General features: G+C 41.4%; 2 protein-coding genes across 4 annotated transcripts; both read left to right on the top strand.

Annotated features, from left to right (window-relative positions):
* Positions 1-230: 230 nt before the first annotated feature.
* Positions 231-3,083, top strand: LOC309889303 (ATPase family AAA domain-containing protein 2-like; the record flags this gene model as incomplete). The annotated part of the gene is made up of 4 exons (XM_082782069.1): positions 231-381; positions 1,243-1,333; positions 1,761-2,075; positions 2,953-3,083. Exons 1-4 carry the CDS (start codon positions 250-252, stop codon positions 3,081-3,083), a joined length of 669 nt encoding a protein of 222 aa, XP_082638195.1. The 5' UTR covers positions 231-249.
* A 1,113-nt stretch (positions 3,084-4,196) lies between these two features.
* Positions 4,197-15,759, top strand: LOC309889289 (ATPase family AAA domain-containing protein 2-like). 3 transcript variants are annotated; one of them, XM_082782054.1, is made up of 11 exons: positions 4,197-4,322; positions 5,247-5,432; positions 6,654-6,783; positions 6,934-7,130; positions 8,277-8,434; positions 8,771-8,884; positions 8,981-9,130; positions 10,193-10,447; positions 11,128-11,258; positions 12,659-12,787; positions 14,205-15,759. In XM_082782054.1, the coding sequence occupies exons 6-11, from the start codon at positions 8,812-8,814 to the stop codon at positions 14,244-14,246; spliced, it is 780 nt and encodes a 259-aa protein (XP_082638180.1). In that variant the 5' UTR covers positions 4,197-4,322; positions 5,247-5,432; positions 6,654-6,783; positions 6,934-7,130; positions 8,277-8,434; positions 8,771-8,811; the 3' UTR covers positions 14,247-15,759. The 3 variants fall into 3 exon arrangements, with proteins under 3 accessions (XP_082638180.1, XP_082638181.1, XP_082638182.1); XM_082782055.1 differs by lacking the exon at positions 6,654-6,783; XM_082782056.1 differs by lacking the exons at positions 6,654-6,783; positions 6,934-7,130.
* Positions 15,760-22,205: the final 6,446 nt, after the last annotated feature.

The raw sequence follows: 22,205 nt of genomic DNA, 5'->3' as shown, positions 1-22,205 counted from the left end.
TTTTATATTAACGTAGAGATTATTTCAAACAGTCTTGAAGTGCTTGATGACTTAACAGTCTGCAGATTTATTATCAAATCAAAAAAAACCCTACTTGGTAGACTATTTTTTTCCCATTCAAAATGACCAGTAGGAAGAAGGTTTTTACGGCATCAAGAAAGTCATGTGGAATGTAACAAAATTTACTGAACCAGTAAGTAAAACTTATATTTTTCTATTAGTTCCATTGTTTCAACTCTTCAGACGCTTATGGATGGCATAGATAACAGAGGGGAGATCGTGGTAATTGGAGCTACCAACAGACTGGATTCTGTAGATCCTGCTTTACAAAGACCAGGACACTTTGGCAGAGAGTTCCTCTTCAACTTGCCAAATAAAGAGGTGAGAACTTAAATTCAACGTTAGTGCTACCATGGCAAAGTCCAACTTTATAGGAAAAAAAAATAATTGACAACTTGAACAAAAGAGTGATATGTGGAGACACTGCGTTGTTCCACGGAGGGCAAATCTGGTACTGGATATATATGGTCAGGATGATACCACCAAGTAGTTAGTTCTATAATCAAACCTTTCATTCCCAAAGTTGTACCTGTTTGCTTAATTATTTAGTCCACTTGGGCGCTTTCATCATGAAGTTGTGTTTTTGGTCTCAATCCTTCACTTATGAATGAATAGGGGACGTGTCTGCATTTGATTGTGCCCCGGATCAGTGGTAGTAGTTTGAGTCATAATTCTTTTCTTCTTTATAGTAATTGTAGCAATTGGAAGCATTGTGCCAGAAGTGCTTTCTGTGAATTTACTGACTGAAAAGCAAATGTGATGAAGTAATGAGACTATCCCAATGAAAGCTTGCTAAGTTTTAGAGAAGTTTTTTGGACAACAAAGAAATGTTTCTGGATAAATTTTTCATTGCAGTATTTTCCTCTGGGTCCTTAGGTCTCGTAGTTTGGAAACTTGTTATTGAAGCTATAAATGCCTTTTCTTTCATTGTAGGTTCCTAGAAAAAGTTCAGTATAACAAATAAGAAATATTCAATTTTCTGGTTGACAACGCAGAGTGTATATTAAATAACTGTAAAATACTTGAAAGTTGAGCAAGTAAGAGAAGCGTATTAATAGATGAGGGGTTTTGAGGGAGGACTGTTTTGTTTGTTTATTGGTTTGCTTTTTGGTTTGTTTGTTTCTTGTTGGTATTTTTAAGGAAAACTTGGGACAAGCTAAAATGCAATGATTTTGCTTCCAGGCTAGAAAAGAAATTTTCAAGATTCATACTCTTGACTGGACCCCTCAGCCACCGGACATGTTGCTTGATGAACTAGCTGAGACATACATTGGTAAGACTGAAACCAAAATGGATTCTTGCTTGTGACCAAGTTGTAAAGAACCTTAGCTTGTACCAGGCAGTACCCATGCTCTTGTGCCTTGCTGCACAACTAGTCAACGAGGCAGCTGGCACGCCTTCATAGCAATCAGAGTGAGATGCTTTCATCTGTTTACTCTTTGTTGTCGTTCCTCTTGTTGTCTGAGAACGTTAAATGGTTCTGGGGCATCTTCCTCAAGAGTATAGTTTTTGATGAGGAGTCTGCTTCAGCTGCATAAGCGCAGGATATCAGGCAGTGAGCAACATGAAACTTCCCTGCAGAGCGGTAGCACTTTGAATTCCCTGTTAAGCTGTTTGGTTTTGGCATTACAAATTCTTTAAATGTTGCATGTTGTAAACCTGGGCCTTGACTGATGTAACGTTTGATTTTTGTTTGTTAGGGTACTGTGGTGCAGATATCAAATCCCTCTGTACTGAAGCTGCTCTGTGCTCTCTGCGCCGATGCTATCCTCAGATTTATGCAAGTAGGGAGAAGTTGCTACTAGACGTTAATTCTATTAAAATAAAAGCAAAGGACTTTTTCATGGCTATGAAGAAGGTTGTTCCAGCTTCAAACAGGATCGAGGCTTCACCAGTACAAGCACTATCACCCATTTTCAAGCCACTTTTTAGAAGATCAGTAGAGAATATTTTACAAGTTGTGCAGAAGATCTTCCCGCATGCACAGCTTGCGCTAAAGGAGGACCGACAGCAAGGTATAACCACAGCATCCACTTCTTTATAATTCTGCTAAAGCAAAAACTTGTGGTTTGTGCAATCAACTTAAACCTTTCAGACATAATGGTGGTAGAATTTTATTATTTGCATGTGCATGTCTTTTTTTTGGGCAAGTCTGGAATATAACGCATAGGTCTTATTGTGGATTCGAAACTGAAATGCCAAATGGAAGCTCTGAATGAGTCAATACACAGTAAAGGACGATGCGTTCTCTACTGAAGCATCCTGCTTCTGACGGCTGCTAAGATAATTAGCATTTGTAGAGGTTGACTTGAGGTTTGAAGTATAATGCACCTATTTTTCTTTAAAAAATCAAAACTCAGATCTTTGGAGGGGAAGCATTTCTAGGTCAATGTTTCTAATTCCTTTCTGAAGAATGTCAGGACCAGGATACAAGTATAACTGGTCTAAGCTAAATATTGTTTTAGCTATCATCCTTTTTAACCAGTCTCCTAATTTAAACGTTTGTGGATCGTACTATACACGTGCACATGAGATCAATTAGCATTGATATTTACTAGATGAACGGAATTCTGTGGCCATCACATCCTTTATCCCCGTGCTTTCATTGTGGGAACCTCCTCCAGAAAGAAATGGTCTTGTTTTTATTTTTTTTTTTAGCTATTAAGCAACTGCAGAAATTGTTCGTAATCTCCTTTATTCTAAGGGGGAGAAAAAAATCACCAAGAGTAGCGTACCTTATACGTACACATCAGTGGGACTTAGTACAGCTTTGTAGGGCCTTGTGCCATCTCCTTAGATCTGTGGTGGGATGAACTCTAGGAAATAGCTTTCAGTGTGTGCAAAGAGACAAAGGCTATTCAGGAAAGCTAACAAACCTCTTTTGCCTTTCAGAGCATTTCAATCCTATTTTACAAGATGATATGTTCGACAGTGATGACAATGCATCCTTGGTTTCTGGAGATGAATTAAAAGATGGAATGCCTGACAGACCAGAGAAAAAACGCCTCTGTTTCAGCAGGTAAAGAAAGATAGATCCCTGTTACATTTAAATTCTCAGGTCTGTTGAGTCTTTGTAAACAGTTCCAGCTGTTAAAAGTGCAAGGGGTGTTAGACGAAGGGGTAACATCAAGTTTGTGTGTTGAAGGGGTGCTTGGTATTCACAAGAAGAAAGGGTGGAGGGACTAAAGTTGTAACGAAGTTGCTCTGAATGACCGAATTGAAAAGCCCAGGCTTCTCTTCGTAAGCCAAAGTGATCCGTAGACTACCAGAACACGTTGACTTAATCCATGGCATTCTTTGAAAGACTCAAGACCACATAAATGTCCTGTCCGTCCTTTTAGCTAAAAATACCCCAACTTTATGGGTTTGTGTTGCCACCTTTTGCCCTTCTGTTTTCCAGGATTGTTAAACCAGTAGTGAATTATGTAGCAGAAAGAAAACTGAGAAATGGCTTGATAAAACACCTTGAGAAAAATTTGAATGGTGTCTTTATTTGTTAAGCCACCAAGTTGTGTTAATCTTGTGATATTTTAATATGGAAGTCATGCAAGTCCACAGTTAGATCATGTTGTCACAGCTGGATCAGTTATTTTTCTCAGTTTCTATTGCTGTGCTGTCCAGAAGATTTTCTGTGCTTTAGAGCAAGGCTAAGTCTCTAGCATCTTTGATTTAAGCCAGCAAAGGTACAGCCTGATTGTAGTGGGGAAACAAATGCTCCTCAGAAATTTATTTCCTAGTAGTAAAGCAAGATTGCAGGGATATTAATTTGCAGTCTTGGTTTAGTAAAGAATAGGAAACACAAGGGAAGAAGATGAAACAAAGGGAAGAAGATGAAACAATTGGAATGACTGAATAACTTAACTGGAAATCTTACATGTATTTAATGTACTGCTGCCATTTGGATTATTTGGGGAGGGAAAAGAAAGTCTATAGGAAAATTACTTGGAACATCTGTGTGTCTATTCAGCACCTCATTTATAAGCTTGTTTTCTTAACTCTTGTTCTAGGAGTGCTTTCTGCGAACCAACATCATGCCGGCCCCGTCTGCTAATAGTAGGAAAAGAAGGGTACAGCCAGGTTTCTTACGTGGCACCCGCGGTGTTGCACGCTTTGGAGAAGTTTCCCGTTCACACCCTGGACCTTTCTGTTCTGCTTACAAACGTTGCACCGCCAGAAGAAATCTGCGGACAGCTACCTTTTTTCTTTTTCTTCTCATCGGATTCACTGACTGTATGTAAAGGATCAATCGAGTTGCAAGTAAGGTGAGCAAAATTAATTGGTAATGGAGGTGGCCTTGTTTTAATGTGCTGGGATGTTTGCTTCTGTCTGAAAATCCCCTTTTCTTTTAGACAGCACCACAAACAATCTGGATGTTGTACATGTCCACATTTTGCATACCCAGTTTTACAGTGAGGCTGTTGCTAGCAGCTCAGGAAGCTGGGCGGTGTTGCTAATAAACATCTCTTTGTGGAAAGAAATGCTGCTCATGTCACTGGGATCCAGAAAGTAGTTCTCATTGCCTCCTAAGACTGTGTGCTCCCAGTAGATGGCTCTGTATCAGACTGCACATCGGCTACTTTTTGTAGCCTTCTTTTAAATTATATTAGTAAGGCAACCAAGGTTTGGGGCTTCTGTTTATTTTGTTTTCACACGGACATACACAACTTGTGCTGTTGCAGTATGTGCAACAAAAGCATTAACAGTCACAAAACACTTCATTTGCACGCTGATGTGGTTTTAACTAGAAAAAATGAACAGATTTGGTGTTTTTACTTTTAGGCAGGAAATCCATTTTCTTGTTTGGCATCACTACCTTAAAATATTTTTACCTTTAGTGGAAACGTTTGAGAGCCATACAGGTAAGGACAGACATGTTCCACGACTGAATACTGATGTGTCCCATAAGAGGGACATTTCCTTTCTTTGTTATGCGATGATTGTGGCTGTGGCCATATAGCTACGGTGTCTAGCCACTGCCTGAATATATCCTTCCCATCTTCTGACTAGAGTTCTCTGAATACTGATAATCTGAAAGGGTGCACAGAGAAATTCCTTATGTGAAAGGATGCTTGCCACTCTGTTCGCGTAGTTTCATTTCATGGGGCAGTCAGATGGCTATGTAGCTATGTATTAACAGGTTATTCTACGTGTTTTAGTTTTCTTACCCAAGCTTTCCTTTTCACTAGCTGATCCGAAATGCTCAGAAGACAGCACCAAGCAGAATTTATATCCCAGATATCCATTTATGGTGGGACAACGTTGGACCTGCCTTGAAACTTACTTTTCTAACTCTACTATGTAACATTCCAGCATTTCCGCCAATTTTGCTGCTTGCTCCGTCTGATGTACGTCACTCAGATCTCCCAGAAGAGGTATTTGTCAATACTTTCCTTACTATTTCTTCAGTGTCTTGTAATTTATGAATGCTTTCAGCATCAAAATTCTGTGCTTTGTTAAATGCATACTGTTATTACTCAGGCACCCTAACAAATCACTTAAAATTTGCTTAGAGAAAAAGCATACTGTGAAAGCATCTGCTTAAGGTTTTTTCTGAGTCAAGCAAGTGACTTTTACCCCTTTCTCATGCATGCAAATAATAAGTTAATACAATAATTCCGGTGGCTACAAAGTGGTTCAGTCAAGAATATGCAGTGCTTGAAATGACAAGAGGATGTCTTTACTGAAGAGATTTCTTCTGACAGTCTGCCATTCCATGCTATGTTGGGTAAACAGCTAATAATGCAATTTAGTAGAGAATTGAAACACTTTGATTAAAAAATAAATAATTAAATCAGTTTCTTTCTTCATATAGGCCAAAGCTTTCCAAGCTGGAAAGCTAAGTTCCAATTTCTGCTAAAGTAACTTTGGAATCGAATTCTAGTTGTATTCCTAAATAAACTGTAGTAAAAGTACGTGCAGAACTTCATTGACTTCTGAGAGTTTACATTAAGGGAAGGTGCCCAAAACAGGACCACGCTGTTCTCATTCTGATGATTTGGTCTCAGTCATTGGGGGAAGAGAACGGATCTTACCTAAACGTGTTTATTATCAACTGCTTTGAAAGTGCTTGAGTTCCCACAGAAGTTTTGGTACAGGTTGTAAATTCCTTCTAAAATAAGTAGTGAAATTCCTTACCTACCTTTTAATACTAGAACTTGAACATGGAGGAAGACGTAGAGGTACTAGCTACTTCAGACACCTTTTGGTAGAGAAATAAAAACTCAGCAAAAAGCCCTCACTTGTCTGCTGAAGCCTTTCTCTTCCCTCTATAGCCATAAAGGTTCTAAGTAAAGGCTGCAGCAAGGCAAGTAAATACAAAGGAGGCGCTGTTGGATGTGGTGAAAGCCATTACTTTATCAGTGTAGCGTACAATCCCTTCAGCGAGCTTTAATTCTACAGGTGATTCTTAAAGGTGATATTTGAATTTGCCGTGCCAGCCTGTGAAAATGTAGCCTTTTAAGGCCAGGAAGATAACTTTTTTCAGTTTGTGTTCTTCAGGTTATTCATAATTTGAAAAGGTACTCGTCTTTTTGGAATAGAAGATGAGTTTTTGTGGCCTTAAATCTGAAATGTCTCTCCTCCTTCTGCTTTAGATCCAAAAATTATTTAATACGGAATTTGGAGAAGTGTGCAATATTGAGTTGCCTGGTAGGGCAGAGAGAGCAGCTTCTTTTGAGGACCTAATTCTAAATGAAGTGGCTAAGCCTCCTGTAAAGAAAAGAGGTGAGGAGGATATGAGAAGTACATCTAAAACTTTCCTATCGAAGTTACTAGCTCGTTGGGCTTTGCTTTGGTGGTCATTTTCTGTCAGTAATTTGTCATATGCTTGTATTTGAGTACTGAAAATGGCTAATTTTTCCTGATTAATTGAAGTTGATCGGGCATTGGGAGTCCCGCCTGTAGCACCACCAGCTGAGCCTCAGAAGCCACAAGAGGAAGAAGTAGGGATGCTGGAGGAGGAAGAGGAGGATACCTTGCATGACCTTAGAATTTTCTTGAGGGACGTTACTCACAGACTTGCCACTGACAGACGTTTCAGGGAATTTGCAAAGCCCGTTGACCCACAGAAGGTAAAGTAGTGCTGATCTGTGTGTGTCTGTAACTTCTCAGTGTTCGTACTTCTCAGCGTTTTGGGGAAGGTTCAACTTTGTTTTTAGGGCTGCACTATTAGGATTTTGCAAGAAGCAGAGGCAGTGCTTTTACTTCTGCTGACTCTCAAATGTCTCTTTTGGGATTATTCGCTGAAAGCCCTGGTTTCATTCTAAAAAGCCAGTCCAAATGCCAACACAGTTTGCTCGTGAAAAGGCTTTGATATGTAGGCGTGTCACAGCACTGAAAAGCACAGAGATCTTTCCTTCTAATTACAAACAGTATTTACAGGACTACTTTAATGAAGTCTGAAGCCCTTTCTTGGACTGTCAGTTCCTGTGGGAACAGGAATAGGAGCAGCAGTTTGTAAAAATAAGTTTTGAGATCCTGTTCTCTGTTTCATTTGGAACTCCTCAATAGGAATCAACCATAAGTGCAGTGTGTTTTCTTTTTCCTCCAATTGGCTGCTTAGATGCCTTTTTCTCCTTAATTTATGAGATAAGCCTAAACTAGGGGCGTATATTTGAAAGACAGATGTAACTTGAATATACCTGCGGATCAGCAAAGTCCTCTTCATGTGGGCATCCACTGGCTTTTCTTCCCCTTTTCTCCTAGGTTCTAGAGCTGTGAAAAATCTAGAGAGATACATATGTCCTCATCTGAACTAGTCATTAGTCTCCTCTTCTGGTCTGAGGGAAGAAATCAGCACCTCAGGGCCCAGTTATCTCATTCTAAAGTAGATGCCTGCAATAGGTACTTCACAGGTGCAATTCATGCACCTTTTCCTCAATGTCGACAACAAAGAGAATGCTGGATGGCTTGCTCAGCTTTCACTGTTGTGATTTTCTGAAGCAAAGTGAAATGAATCTCCCACCCTCAGTGTTTCTTCTCTACCATGCACGTGCTTCTGACCTCCCTACTTCTTGTTGTCCTCTCGTGGCCGCTCTAATGAAAAATGAAAGAGCCCTTCCATTTTTGAGAAGCAAACTGGTTAATTTCAGCATCTTCTGATGCATCGCAAATGTTGAGAGTTTTTAGGAAGTCGTTTATTTAAAGTTTTCAGAATAATTTTGGTAGACAGTGTGCAAGGTTAAGAAAACCTCTGAATGCTTGTATTTGATCTGCAGGTACCTGACTGCCACAAGGATTAAAGAGCCGATGGATCTTTCAACAGTTCTGACTCAAATTGACTCGCGCCAGTACCTCGCTGCAGGAGACTAGCTGAAGGACATCGATCTAATCTGTAACAATGCCTTAGAGTACTACCCGGATCAAAGATCTACAGGTGAGGATGTGCTTTTTAGCCCTAGTTTAAAAAATCTGTCAAACGTATAGATGGAGAAATGCTGTGTGCGGAGAATAGACTTCGGATGGATTAGATGATTTTGGACGTCCACATTGCAAATATTTTATCATTTTGCTACTTGGGCATGGAATTGTGATATAAGTGTTCCCAAGGAACTAGTGCTTTTGTTTTAATTAACTTCGATGTTGTTATGCTGAAAATATTCACTGAGAGAACCTTTCGGAACCAACCTATGAAGAAAGCAATTTTTTTCTGTGATCAAAACAGTTTCATTGGTTGGTAGACAACATTCAGTTAAAGTCTGTAAAATTTCAGATCGTCACAGCGCCTATGTTTTGCAAGACACTGCATATTCAATGGTGAGGAACGAAATGGATACAGAGTTTGGACGACTTTGTGAACAAATTAAAGAATCTCGTGAGAAAAGAGGTACGTGCTTTAACGCTAAGGATTTGAAGACTTGTCTCTGCATTTGTAACTGAAAATGCACGACGAAGATCTTTGGTATCTATTCTTTCTTGCAAGGTCGCACCTCTGCAGCGTGTGCTCCATGCGACAACTCCAAGTCACCACAGCAGAACCCTGCTACTGAAGACGAGAAACCAGATGAAGAGAGTAATGAAAATGAGGAGATGCCAGCGGCACCTGTAGATGCCAGTACACCCATTTCTAATGGCAAGTTGCATTTTATTCAGCTGCTCTTGTCGTTCATACCTTCTCTGTTCTTGAGGTGCAACAGGTGTCTCTGATGCCTGGCTCTTTATGGCAGAGGTCTTTTGTTTTCAAATTGACTTCCAAATGGGAGAGAGAAATCCAGAGGTCATTCATTCAATATAGTGATGAATTAAAGTTCAAAGAAAGTTGGATTACAATATAAAAAACAAAACAAAACAAAAAACAACTTTGATGGCCCAATTGACATTTAATCGCCCCTAAATTGCTAATTTTGAGGTAAAAAATGTTGTGGATGGCAGTTTCTGAATACTTAACTAGTTTTTAATTATGCAAAATGGTATTTTTACCCCCACTCCACCCCTCCCTTCCCCAAATGCTAAAATCTTAGCTACCTCATACTGCGATTTCCAGTTGAAGGAGGGAAGTCTAACTAGTGAGAGTGGGAATTTTGCCATGGACTCCACCCATATCCTTTTGCAATACTCTATGAATACTACGAATGTTGGGCAAAATCACAAAGTTTGTTTTTTCACAAAAGGTTTACCGAATCAGGAAGCATACGAGGTATAAGTCTTCACGTTTTTTCTCCTTTGAATATTCCCTTAAAATTGTCTCATTAATTAATCTCTTCCAAACATGTATTCAGCTTTGAAGTCTTCAGCTTGATACCAGAGTCGAAGGAGAGCTTATTTCCAGAGGCTTTTATGATGTTCATCTGTATTAGTTCATGTAGTAAGACAGTGACTTTATCAAATAACCTCACGTTGTATTAATACTGCCCATCCAAAGTAAGAATCCTCAGCATGTAAAATCCTGAAAGTGACTGTTTAGTGAATGAAATTCCATAGCTCTGTGTGTGGTTTGTTTGCTTGTTTTTAATCTTAATAGCAAACTTACCCCATTAACTTTCAACTCTTTTCTCAGCATATGTAGGGATATAGGCAGTGGTAGCTCAGTTCCTTTGTTTTCCTTGTCAGTCAAGTAAGATGAAGATAATGGATTTTGAAGAAAGAATTCTTTTGGTTATGTTTTGGATTATTTTTTTATGCTGTCTCTTTGTAGGTGCGTCAGAAAGAAAGCGCAGAAGGAACAACTGTGCGCATGCTGCAGCAAAGAGAAGAAGGAGTTCTCAATTTGATAAAGAGAACAGAGTACCAACAGATGACCAAAATGATAGTGATGAAGAAGAGTTTGTGGGCAAACATGTTTCTGACATATGTCAAGTTAAACTTAACACTGAAAAGGAAAGTGCTAAGCTTTGTGGATATTCCCCATCAAGATGGGGAACTATAACTATTGAAAATCCAAGTTCAAATGGTAAGGGAGAAGTCCAACAGATCCTTTAGCACCTTATTCTTGCTGAGGAGGATTGCACTATTTATTAGCTTTAGCCTTCAATTTCACTCTATTTTTTCTGTTACAGCTCTCAAAAATCATCACACAGTTTATTCCGTAATGATGTTGCTCCTCTAATTGTGCAAGCCAAGCCCACATGTTTCTGTAGGTGCTGTTTTTTTTGATTCTGAAGTCTGTTTTTTTCTAATGGTACCTGAAAGCCAGCAGTCACTGACATTCTTTTATTGTATGAGGTGCTTTCCAATAACAAGCAGCTTAGGTGAAAAAGCTGCACTTCAAGATGCGTGGATCCAGAGTAACATGTGGAATAGGAGACTTAAGCCCTAATGTTGTACTCTAAGATGTGTTCCCTAACCTGAACTGGCAACATGACTTTTTTTTCCACTATTAACCTTTTAATTAGTGCTTTTTGTTTGTTTGTGGGTATTTTTGTCTGCTTTTTTTTGTCTTAGTTTCTAATTTTTATGGAGCAGTGACTTTAGCTGGAAAGAAGGGAGAAGCCAAGTATTTCTCAGTGAAGACGATAACAATTCTGTCTCAGTATTTGTAGAAAGAGACTGTTTTGCAGGTACAGGATACTTCACTGAGACTGTATTCTAGATAAACAGAAAACCTGACTGAAGAAATCTGTGTCCTTCCAGATTCCTGGGCATTTCAAGTGGTGACTCATGAACGTTCTTGGGAAGACCAGCAACAGATAAGTGATGAGAACACTGTACAAGTTCCTACAGAGACAGAGTATGTAGTTATCGTGGATTGCTATGAGCTCAAAGTATGTCTAATTTCAGCTTTTTTTTAATGCTCAAATAGGACATATTCCTGCGACATGTAAAATTGCAAATTAAGCCCATTGTTAACCAATGCCAATTAAAACAATTAATTGGAAGGACATATAGATAGTGAAATAATTCAGCCTGTAATGCACTGTGACTGTTTAGTTTCCACACCTCGTGTAGATTTCTGTAGGCTACCATTTGCTTCTGGTCATCTGTAGATTAGGAGACAGATTCTTTGCCTAATTTTTAAGATAAAAGGCCTTGCTGAATTTTAAAATACTACACTGACAACCTGCTAGTACTATTATGGATATCATTTTAATGATTCATAATTCTTATGATGGGTTTGAGGGCTTTTATTTGGGGATTTTTTTTCATGCTTTGATGTATTAAGAACCTGAAAAGGATCTTTATTTCTTGCAGTGATGATTTTAAACCTGAAGTTAGCAGGTTGACGTAAACTAGCTAGCCGTGGAGAAGTGACTACTTTTCTGAAATTCCTTGAAAGTGCAGTATTAGGATTTCTTATATTGTGTGTGTGTGTGTATATATACATGAGGGAGGCAGAGTTTGCTGATAAGATGATAAGCAGCATTATTTCCAGGGGGCAGTAGTATTTCCATTTGGTATGGCTGCTCCCTAAAGCTACATACTCGCAGGCTCACACAGCTAATGGACAGCTGTGGCAGTGGAAGAAGGTGCTGCCACTAGCTTGTCACTGTTGCTGTGCCAGAGATTATCGTCTCTACATCTTTGGTAATAGAAATGACTGTGTGAGAGAGAGGTGATTGCTACAAGCAGTCACTTTGCTATTTACCCACCCCTGAATTTAAAGGTAGGATTGAGCAAACTAATCCACCTTTGCTCTGGGCTTTTGAGCAATCTGTTCTGCCAGCAGAGTTGTAGGCATGGCACACGTGGGTAAAGGTAATCACCTAAGGGTGCTTCCTTTTCCAGCTGGCACAGCTGTATCTACAAGATCTGCAGCCTTTTTACAGTGCCTCGCGCTGCTGCAACGCTTCTCTAATGAAATGCAACAGTGGCTTTGCTGTGGCAGCAGCTGTCCTACAAAGAGGATCGTGTCATTCCCTGCTGCTTTGGGAGCAGTCGACTTGCAATTACAACCATTGATGTGATAGATTGGTTAGTAGTAAAAGATTGTCCGAAATTTAAGCCTTTCCTTTCTCTGAAATATGAAAAATTAACTTATTTTCCATGCTGAAGTCTCATGGGATATTTAATTTGTTCTCTGAAGTGTCACATTTTATTTAATAGCGTAAGAAAAAGTAGGATGTCACTTGTATCGTTACTGTTCAACCTCCGAAAACATATAGAGCATATTCAAAGGATCTTGTACTATTCTAAAGTTGTTGTTTTGCTCCATTGTTGTCTTCAGAAACTGTTATGCTTTGTCACTGAGATAACGAAGGGATTTGACATTCATCACCTGCAAAAAGTACATGGCGTCATTAATCTGTGTATTTACAACCATAGAGAAGACTACGACAAAACCGATCTGGTGGAGGTAATTTTTGTTTTGAATTCTAGCACTTTCTGTCACTGTTATGCAGTATTTGTGTGTTCTGGGATATCGTGGTTGTTTAGCATTGCTCTTTACTGCTTAGCTGTCTGCGCACAGACAACAACAGTACGACTTCTCCCTTTCAGTCTGGAAGACATTTATCCATCTTGCAAAACCATTGTTATATTTGGCATAATTGTTTGCAGTTTCTGCAGGAAAAAGCTTGAACTTGAAGACAATGGGTCCACCCACACAGCCCTTTCAAAGCAGTTAACCTTAGTCTGTCAATAGTTTTCCTTGAGAACCATTTTGGGAGTGGGAGGACTACAAAGGGAAGGTGCTTTTCTAAGTCTTTCACTCGCTCTCTCCCTCTGCAGCCAGTCATGCACGGTGATAGCAGTTGTTCCATCCTTGGAGAGAAATTTAAGTATATAACAAGAGTTTGAGACTTCTCTCTAGTCACACTGTAATCTCTTTTTAACTAATGCGTTTGAGCATCTGTAATTGGGGAGATTTCTGCCTGTGCCAGTTTTACACTGAGTCAAATTCTCTGGTCTCTTCCTGTAAAAGATGATTTCTGAGTTGTCCGAACTCCTCAGAAATCTGCGTGAGGCGTCCATGGTCCAAGTCAGGTATTCCCAGTATACGCTGGATATTCACTCTTCACATTGAAGATCCTTGAACCCATTTATCTTAGAGTTGCTTGTGTTTGAGAACAGATAAAATGTGTTGTGCCGATCAGTCTGCCTTAAAAAGAGAGTGCCTTTTTTTTTTTTAGGCACTGGTCATCTCGATCTCTTCTTCCACATCTGATAAAGAGTTAGAACGGACACTCTGTTCTGCCTGTGAGAGGATTATTTAGATTCAGGGAGGCCGCTCCTGAAAAAAAAAAAGGAGATCTTTTAGCTCGAGAAGGGATTTATTTATGTTATCTCATGGCCTGTGAACTTTTGTAACTTAACATTTAATTTAAGTGTTAAAAGTTAAGTAGCTTTCTTGGTTTTCTATTTCTTCCTTTAGCTTAGGCAAACAAATCTCTCCTATTCAGAGTGCACTGTACAAGTTAGTCAGGAGCGTGCTCTACTGTATGGAGAGAGAGAGAACTTAAGGAGTAATTATTCAAAGTCCAGAAATTAACTTGAGCTTGTTGTGGCTTCTCAGGAACTGTTTCTTCTTTCTAATTGTTGTGAAACCACTGCTGAGAGAGATCCATATAGTTGATATCCTCCTCTCTATTTTGGATGTATAAGGATGCCTCTGAAGCTAGAAGGGGTAATAGGCCGTTGTGATGGTGGTAGCACACTGTTTGCTAAATATTACTAACCATGTATTACAAATTATTTATTTTTATAGTAATAGAAAGTGTTCTTAAGCTTTCATTTGTGCTTACTGCTATTTTGTCTTTTTTTTTTCTTACTAGGAAATTAAGAAAGAAATCTCAGCCTTCTGGTCCTACAAGTAGTCTTCAACATACTTAATTTTTACTCTCCAGAGGCTTTTGTTGCACACTGTTCTGTTATTTGTAAACAATTTAGTAATGTTCTATTATTTGTAAACAATTTAGTAAATGGTATCTCATATAGGTATATAAAATTTCATATATAGGTATTTTAAGATATTTAAAACAAATTTGTTTATTTGACCTTTCTTAAATATATTTAAGTACTTTTATTTGATATCTTTGTTCTATATATGTAGCTCTCTATTTATTATCCTATATATATATATATATATGCATGTATATGTGTATGTATATAGCATGATAAATAGCAGGCTTGGCAGAAGGAATGGAACATACACAGTCTTCTGAAATCACAGGACATGACTTTCATTTCCATTACACAACACCTTAATTTTCCATCTTCTTTTTATCGGAGCTACTGCTGACAGTGCCTATGTAACACTGTAGATATGAATGTCTTTCGGATAATGCCAATACCTCTTCTTAAAAGAAAATGACTGAAAACTGGATAGACTTTTAACGTACTTTGTCAGCTATTCAGAATATATTTTTCTGAAGTAACCTGTGGTGCTCTTTATTCCACTGGACACTACACAAATGTCTTAAAAGAAACCTGTTATAAATTTGCTCAGTCCCAAAGTAGGATTAAATAAAAAATAGGATTTATTAAAAGAATAGAGGTAAGCAAACAGCGCTGGGTGCACCGGGAGTCTCCACTCCACCAGGACGCACACCAGTTACATCAAGCAGCTGATTTTTATGCTCCTAGACTAATACATATTCATTACTACTTCTAAAAAAAATAGGTTATTATAATTAGCTTCCGGGATCCAGTCCCTCCAACTGGAGCATGCGCATCAGTCTCCGGTGGTCCCTCTGGGGGTCTCTAGGGGTCTTTCATGCTGAAGGCTCGTAGTCTTCCTCTCCAAGTTTTTTTTCTTGTCCTTCCCCTTTGTACTCCTTGGCAGCATGGCAAGTTTACACAGCGTCCCCTGCAAGTCTTCAGCTTCTTTTTTTCCTTCTCCTTAATCTCCTGGCCACCTGGCCAGATATCAGAGGCTTGCATAGTATCCCATTCAGAAGCCATAACAGTCACTAGTTGTTAGCAGTTGTTCTGAAACCCCCAGACATCAGACTTCAAAGAAAAAAACATACAAACACAAATAGCTCTCTTATTGACACTTCACGAGTAGTTAAAACATTCCTCATCGGCCATTCACAGGGACAGTCACACCTATAGCAGTGCTAAATCAATCACGAAGAAGACAAAAAAGGCTGTAACTGTTAGAAATAGGAGTTCGGAATAACAAAAGCAAACAGGTTCATAGATTTGAGGAATATTTTCTGAAGACTTGATAAATTGACTAGAATGAGGGGGAGACTGGGACACACTGGGAGAAACTATATCTGTGGTTCAGGAATTAAATTGCCAGTGCAGGACCGGGAGGCAGACAGGACTGCTCTTTATTGACACGAATTGTTAACACATTCCTCACAAACCTATATATGAAATGCAACTGTCCTGGTTTCAGTTAGCACAGAATTAATTTTCTTCCTAGTAGCTGGTGGAATGCTGTGTTTTGGCTTAGAATGAGAAGAGTGCTGATAACACCCCGATGCTTTAATTGTTGCAGAGCAGTGCTTATACTAAGCCAAGGACATCTCAGCCTTTGCTCTGTCCTGCCAACGGGCAGGCTGGGGGGTGCAGTAAGAGCTGGGAGGGGACAGACCCAGGACAGGTGACCCAAACTAGCCAAAGGGGTATTCCATACCATCTGACGTCATGCTAAACAATATATAGGGGTGGCTAGCCGGGGGGAGGGGGCCGGACTGCTCGGGGTTGGGCTGGGCATCGGTCAGCGGGTGGTGAGCGGTTGCATTGTGCATCACTTGTTTGTACATATTATTATTACTTTCCTATTATCACCATTGTAACATTATTATTATTATTATTTTGTTATTATTATTTTCCTGTCTTGTTGGGCTGTCTTTGTCTCAACTCACGGGCTTCACTTTCCATTTCTCTCCCCCGTCCCAGGGAGGGAGGGGGGAGGGTGAGCGAGCGGCTGCGTGGTGTTTGGCTGCCGGCCGGTTTAAACCACGACAGTCTTTTTGGCGCCCAACGTGGGGCTCGAAAGGTTGAGATAACGGCAGATCTGACCACAGTGTGTTAAACTAAAATTGGTGTAAGTATTAGACCTGCTTAATAGTCACTTGTCATAATGCTGATTGCTTTAATCTCAACTCTGCTGCGCCTGTTTTCCAAATTGAGTATTATAGTACATTATTTTCCGTATTTGCTCTCTGTCATGTTGTTTATCCTCTCCGGGCCCTGGTTTCAGATCATTATGGTACTGAGTGTTGTAGCAATGGCTTATGAGACGATGAGATATCTGGTCATGACTCTAACTTGGTATTTGTACTCAGTAACATCGTCGACTCTGTATTTTGGAAACTGTATCTTGGAAACTATTAGCAATTATACCTATTGCTTTTTTTCCGTTAGGAAGTCAATCTGTGGAGGGGAAAGGGGAAGATATTTTTTCTTACTTGATTACTCTCCCTTTCTCCTTCACCACCCCTGTATCCTCCTGGATCACTATGCCTTCTCCCTCAAAAAAAAATCAACAGTAACTACCCGAAGCCTAAACGAGCGTGAGTTACGAGATGTGCGAAAAGATTTTGGTCGCTGTATAGGTGAGCAGCTTGTCACCTGGCTGCTCCGATGCTGGGACTCTGGAGCCAATTGTGTGGAATTAGACGGCAGGGAAGCCAAGCGACTGGGATCCCTTGCTAGAGACGCAGGCATTGACAAAGCAATTGCAGATGGAGCACAATCTCACAGCCTCTGGAGGCGTCTCCTCTCAGCTGTGAGGGAAAGGTATCCCTTCAAGGAAGAACTTTTATGTCTACCAGGCAAGTGGACCACTATGGAGAAGGGAATCCAGTACCTGAGGGAATTAGCCGTACGGGAAGTGATTTATGAGGATCCAGACCTCAGACAAACATCCAAAGATCCAGATGAAGTCAGGTGTACACGACCCATGTGGCGGAAGTTCGTACGGAGTGCACCATCATCATATGCCAGCTCATTGGCAATAATGGCCTGGAAAGAGGATGAGGAACCCACAGTGGATGAAGCTGCTAAACAACTTCGGCAGTACGAAGAAAGTCTCTCTTCTTCCTTACAGGCCTGCGTCTCAGCTGTGGAGAAACTTTCTGAAAAGGTTCAACAACTTGAAGAGAATCTATCATCCTCCCCACCTGAACCAACCAGTGTCCACCGACCAAAAGAGAACACTTGGGAGAAACTTTCTGAAAAGGTTCACCAACTTGAAGAGAGATTATTCTCCTCCGCACCTGCACAAAGCAGTGTCGCAGCTATCAGGGGTAGGCGTTCATCCACACAAGGAAGACGATATGGTGGGTACTCACCCCGTGCCACTCTGTGGTTTTACTTACGAGACCATGGAGAGGACATGAGAAAATGGGATGGAAAATCTACTGCGACCCTAGAGGCACGGGTACGTGAGTTGCAAAAGAAAACAATCAAGAAAAAGGGATTCTCTGAAAAGTTTGCTGCTCCAACTTCCAGCAGACAGTCCTTCAAACACAGAAATGAAGAAGATTCTGACCAGGATTAGGGGAGCCCTGCCTCCAGCCAGGGGGAGGAAAGGGACAATCGAGTTTATTGGACTGTGTGGATTCGATGGCCTGGCACGTCAGACGCACAGAAGTATAAGGCTTTAGTAGACACCGGTGCACAATGTACTATAATGCCATCGAGATATAAAGGACCAGAGCCCATCTATATTTGTGGAGTGACAGGCGGATCTCAGCAGTTGACTGTATTGGAGGCTGAAGTGAGTCTGACTGGGAATGAGTGGGAAAAGCACCGCATTGTGACTGGCCCGGATGCTCCATGTATCCTTGGCATAGACTATCTTAGAAGAGGATATTGCAAGGACCCAAAAGGGTTCCGGTGGGCTTTTGGTATAGCTGCCTTAGAGACAGAAGGCATTAAACAATTATCTACCTTGCCTGGTCTCTCAGAGGACCCCTCTGTTGTGGGGTTGCTGAGGGTCGAAGAACAGCAAGTGCCAATCGCTACCACAACTGTGCACCGGCGGCAATATCGCACTAACCGAGACTCCCTGATTCCCATCCATAAGCTAATTCATCAATTGGAGAGCCAAGGAGTGATCAGCAAGACTCATTCACCTTTCAATAGTCCCATATGGCCAGTGCGAAAGTCTAATGGCGAGTGGAGACTAACAGTGGACTATCGTGGCCTGAACGAAGTGACGCCACCACTGAGTGCTGCAGTGCCGGACATGCTGGAACTTCAGTACGAACTTGAATCGAAGGCAGCCAAGTGGTACGCCACAATTGATATCGCTAATGCATTTTTCTCCATCCCTCTAGCAGCAGAGTGCAGGCCACAGTTTGCTTTCACTTGGAGGGGAGTCCAATATACTTGGAATCGACTGCCCCAGGGGTGGAAACACAGCCCTACCATTTGCCATGGGCTGATCCAGTCTGCACTGGAGCAGGGGGAAGCTCCTGAACACCTGCAGTACATCGATGACATTATTGTGTGGGGTGACACAGCAGAGGAAGTTTTTGAGAAAGGGAAGAAAATAGTCCAAATCCTTCTGAAAGCCGGTTTTGCCATAAAACAAAATAAAGTCAAAGGACCTGCACGAGAGATCCATTTTTTAGGAATAAAATGGCAAGATGGGCGTCGTCAAATCCCAATGGATGTGATCAACAAAATGACAGCTATGTCTCCACCAACTAACAAAAAAGAAACACAGACTTTCCTAGGTGTTGTGGGGTTTTGGAGAATGCACATCCCGAATTACAGTCTGATTGTAAACCCGCTCTACCAAGTAACCCGTAAGAAGAATGAGTTTGAATGGGGCCCTGAACAACGACAAGCGTTTGAACAAATCAAGCAGGAAATAGTCCATGCAGTAGCCCTTGGGCCAGTTCGAACAGGACCAGATGTCAAGAATGTGCTCTACACTGCAGCCGGGGAGAACGGCCCCACCTGGAGCCTCTGGCAGAAAGAACCTGGGGAAACTCGAGGTCGGCCCCTGGGGTTTTGGAGTCGGGGATACAGAGGATCTGAGGCCCGCTATACTCCAACTGAAAAGGAGATATTGGCAGCATATGAAGGAGTTCGATCTGCTTCAGAGGTGGTCGGTACTGAAGCGCAGCTCCTCCTAGCACCCCGATTGCCAGTACTAGGCTGGATGTTCAAGGGAACGGTCCCTTCTACACATCATGCAACTGATGCTACGTGGAGCAAGTGGGTTGCACTGATTACTCAGCGGGCTCGAATAGGAAACCCCAGTCGCCCAGGAATATTGGAAGTGATTATGGACTGGCCAGAAGGCAAATACTTTGGGATATCATCCGAGGAGGAGGTGGGTCGTGCTGAAGAAGCCCCACTGTACAACCAGTTACCAGAGAATGAAAAGAAATATGCCCTGTTCACTGATGGGTCCTGTCGTATTGTGGGGAAGCATCGGAGATGGAAGGCTGCTGTATGGAGCCCTACACGACGAGTTGCAGAAGCTGCTGAGGGAAAAGGTGAATCGAGTCAGTTTGCAGAAGTGAAAGCCATTCAGCTGGCTTTAGACATTGCTGAACGAGAAAAATGGCCAGTTCTCTATCTCTACACCGATTCATGGATGGTAGCAAATGCCCTGTGGGGATGGTTACAGCAATGGAAGCAAAACAACTGGCAGCCTAGGGGCAAACCTATCTGGGCTGCTGCATTGTGGCAAGATATTGCTGCTCGGGTAGAGAACCTGGCTGTGAAAGTACGCCACGTAGATGCTCATGTGCCCAAGAATCGGGCTACTGAAGAACATCAAAACAACCAGCAGGTGGATCAGGCTGCTAAGATTGAAGTAGCTCAGGTGGACCTGGATTGGCAGCATAAAGGTGAATTATTTATAGCCCGATGGGCCCATGACACCTCAGGCCATCAAGGTAGAGATGCAACATACAGATGGGCTCGTGATCGAGGGGTGGACTTGACCATGGACGCTATAGCACAGGTTATTCATGACTGTGAAACATGTGCTGCAATCAAGCAAGCCAAACGGTCAAAGCCTCTTTGGTATGGAGGACGATGGCTGAAATATAAATATGGAGAGGCCTGGCAGATTGATTACATCACACTCCCTCAAACTCGCAATGGCAAGCGCCACGTACTTACAATGGTGGAAGCAACCACCGGATGGCTGGAAACATATCCTGTGCCTCATGCTACCGCCCGGAACACCATCCTGGGCCTTGAAAAGCAAGTCCTATGGCGACATGGCACCCCAGAAAGAATAGAATCAGACAATGGGACTCACTTCCGAAACAACCTTATAGACACTTGGGCCAAAGAACATGGTATTGAATGGGTGTATCACATCCCCTATCATGCACCAGCCTCCGGGAAAGTTGAACGATACAATGGCCTGTTAAAGACTACCTTGAAAGCAATGGGCGCTGGGACGTTCAAAAACTGGGATACGCATTTGGCAAAGGCCACCTGGTTAGTCAATACTAGGGGATCTACCAACCGAGCTGGACCTGCCCAATCAAACCTGTTACGTACTGTAGATGGGGATAAAGTTCCTGTAGTGCATGTAAAAAATATGCTGGGTAAAACAGTCTGGGCTACTCCTGCCTCAGGAAAAGGCAAACCTATTCGTGGAATTGTTTTCGCTCAGGGACCTGGATATACTTGGTGGGTGATGCAAAAGAACGGAGAGGTCCGGTGTGTACCTCAAGGAGATTTAATACTGGGTGAGAATAGCCCATGAACTGAATTGCACCATGTTAAATAGTATATTATACTGTATGTTATCACTACCATGATTACTATAGGTGACTAATTAGAATGTATGGAAAAGAGTGTAACCTGAGCATGACATAAATGGTATGGAATAAGGGGTGGATAGATGTCCTGGTTTCAGTTAGCACAGAATTAATTTTCTTCCTAGTAGCTGGTGGAATGCTGTGTTTTGGCTTAGAATGAGAAGAGTGCTGATAACACCCCGATGCTTTAATTGTTGCAGAGCAGTGCTTATACTAAGCCAAGGACATCTCAGCCTTTGCTCTGTCCTGCCAACGGGCAGGCTGGGGGGTGCAGTAAGAGCTGGGAGGGGACAGACCCAGGACAGGTGACCCAAACTAGCCAAAGGGGTATTCCATACCATCTGACGTCATGCTAAACAATATATAGGGGTGGCTAGCCGGGGGGAGGGGGCCGGACTGCTCGGGGTTGGGCTGGGCATCGGTCAGCGGGTGGTGAGCGGTTGCATTGTGCATCACTTGTTTGTACATATTATTATTACTTTCCTATTATCACCATTGTAACATTATTATTATTATTATTTTGTTATTATTATTTTCCTGTCTTGTTGGGCTGTCTTTGTCTCAACTCACGGGCTTCACTTTCCATTTCTCTCCCCCGTCCCAGGGAGGGAGGGGGGAGGGTGAGCGAGCGGCTGCGTGGTGTTTGGCTGCCGGCCGGGTTAAACCACAACAGCAACTCCTTCAGAAACCTCTTAGTGCAGTTTAGTGCAGGAGGTATTTTTATGTCCTATAAAAACTTGTAAACCTCCTTTACCTTAGTGCAGGAGGTATCTTTTTTTATAATTTACTGATAGCACCTTAAAGGGCTTTCATAGTATTAACACGCTAGAGAAAGTATGTGGGAGAAACACTTTCCACAAACACAAGATTTTTGCCTATTAAAAGTAAACGACACAAACTGAAGCAAAGGAAGATTTGCTTATTGCAACTTTCTAATGCAAAGCTAAGTCTTGCTTCTAACAATAACAGTGTTACTGATACCAGAGAATACCATTTTAATATGAAAAACTAGTTACAAGAAAGCCTTATAGTTGAATAAATTGTTTTCTACTGACCTGGAGATAATTATATATA

This window comes from Aythya marila (assembly GCF_965140915.1).
Source record: "Aythya marila genome assembly, chromosome: 34".
Taxonomy (NCBI): Eukaryota; Metazoa; Chordata; class Aves; order Anseriformes; family Anatidae; genus Aythya; species Aythya marila.
This window is presented reverse-complemented; position numbering and strand designations above follow the sequence as displayed.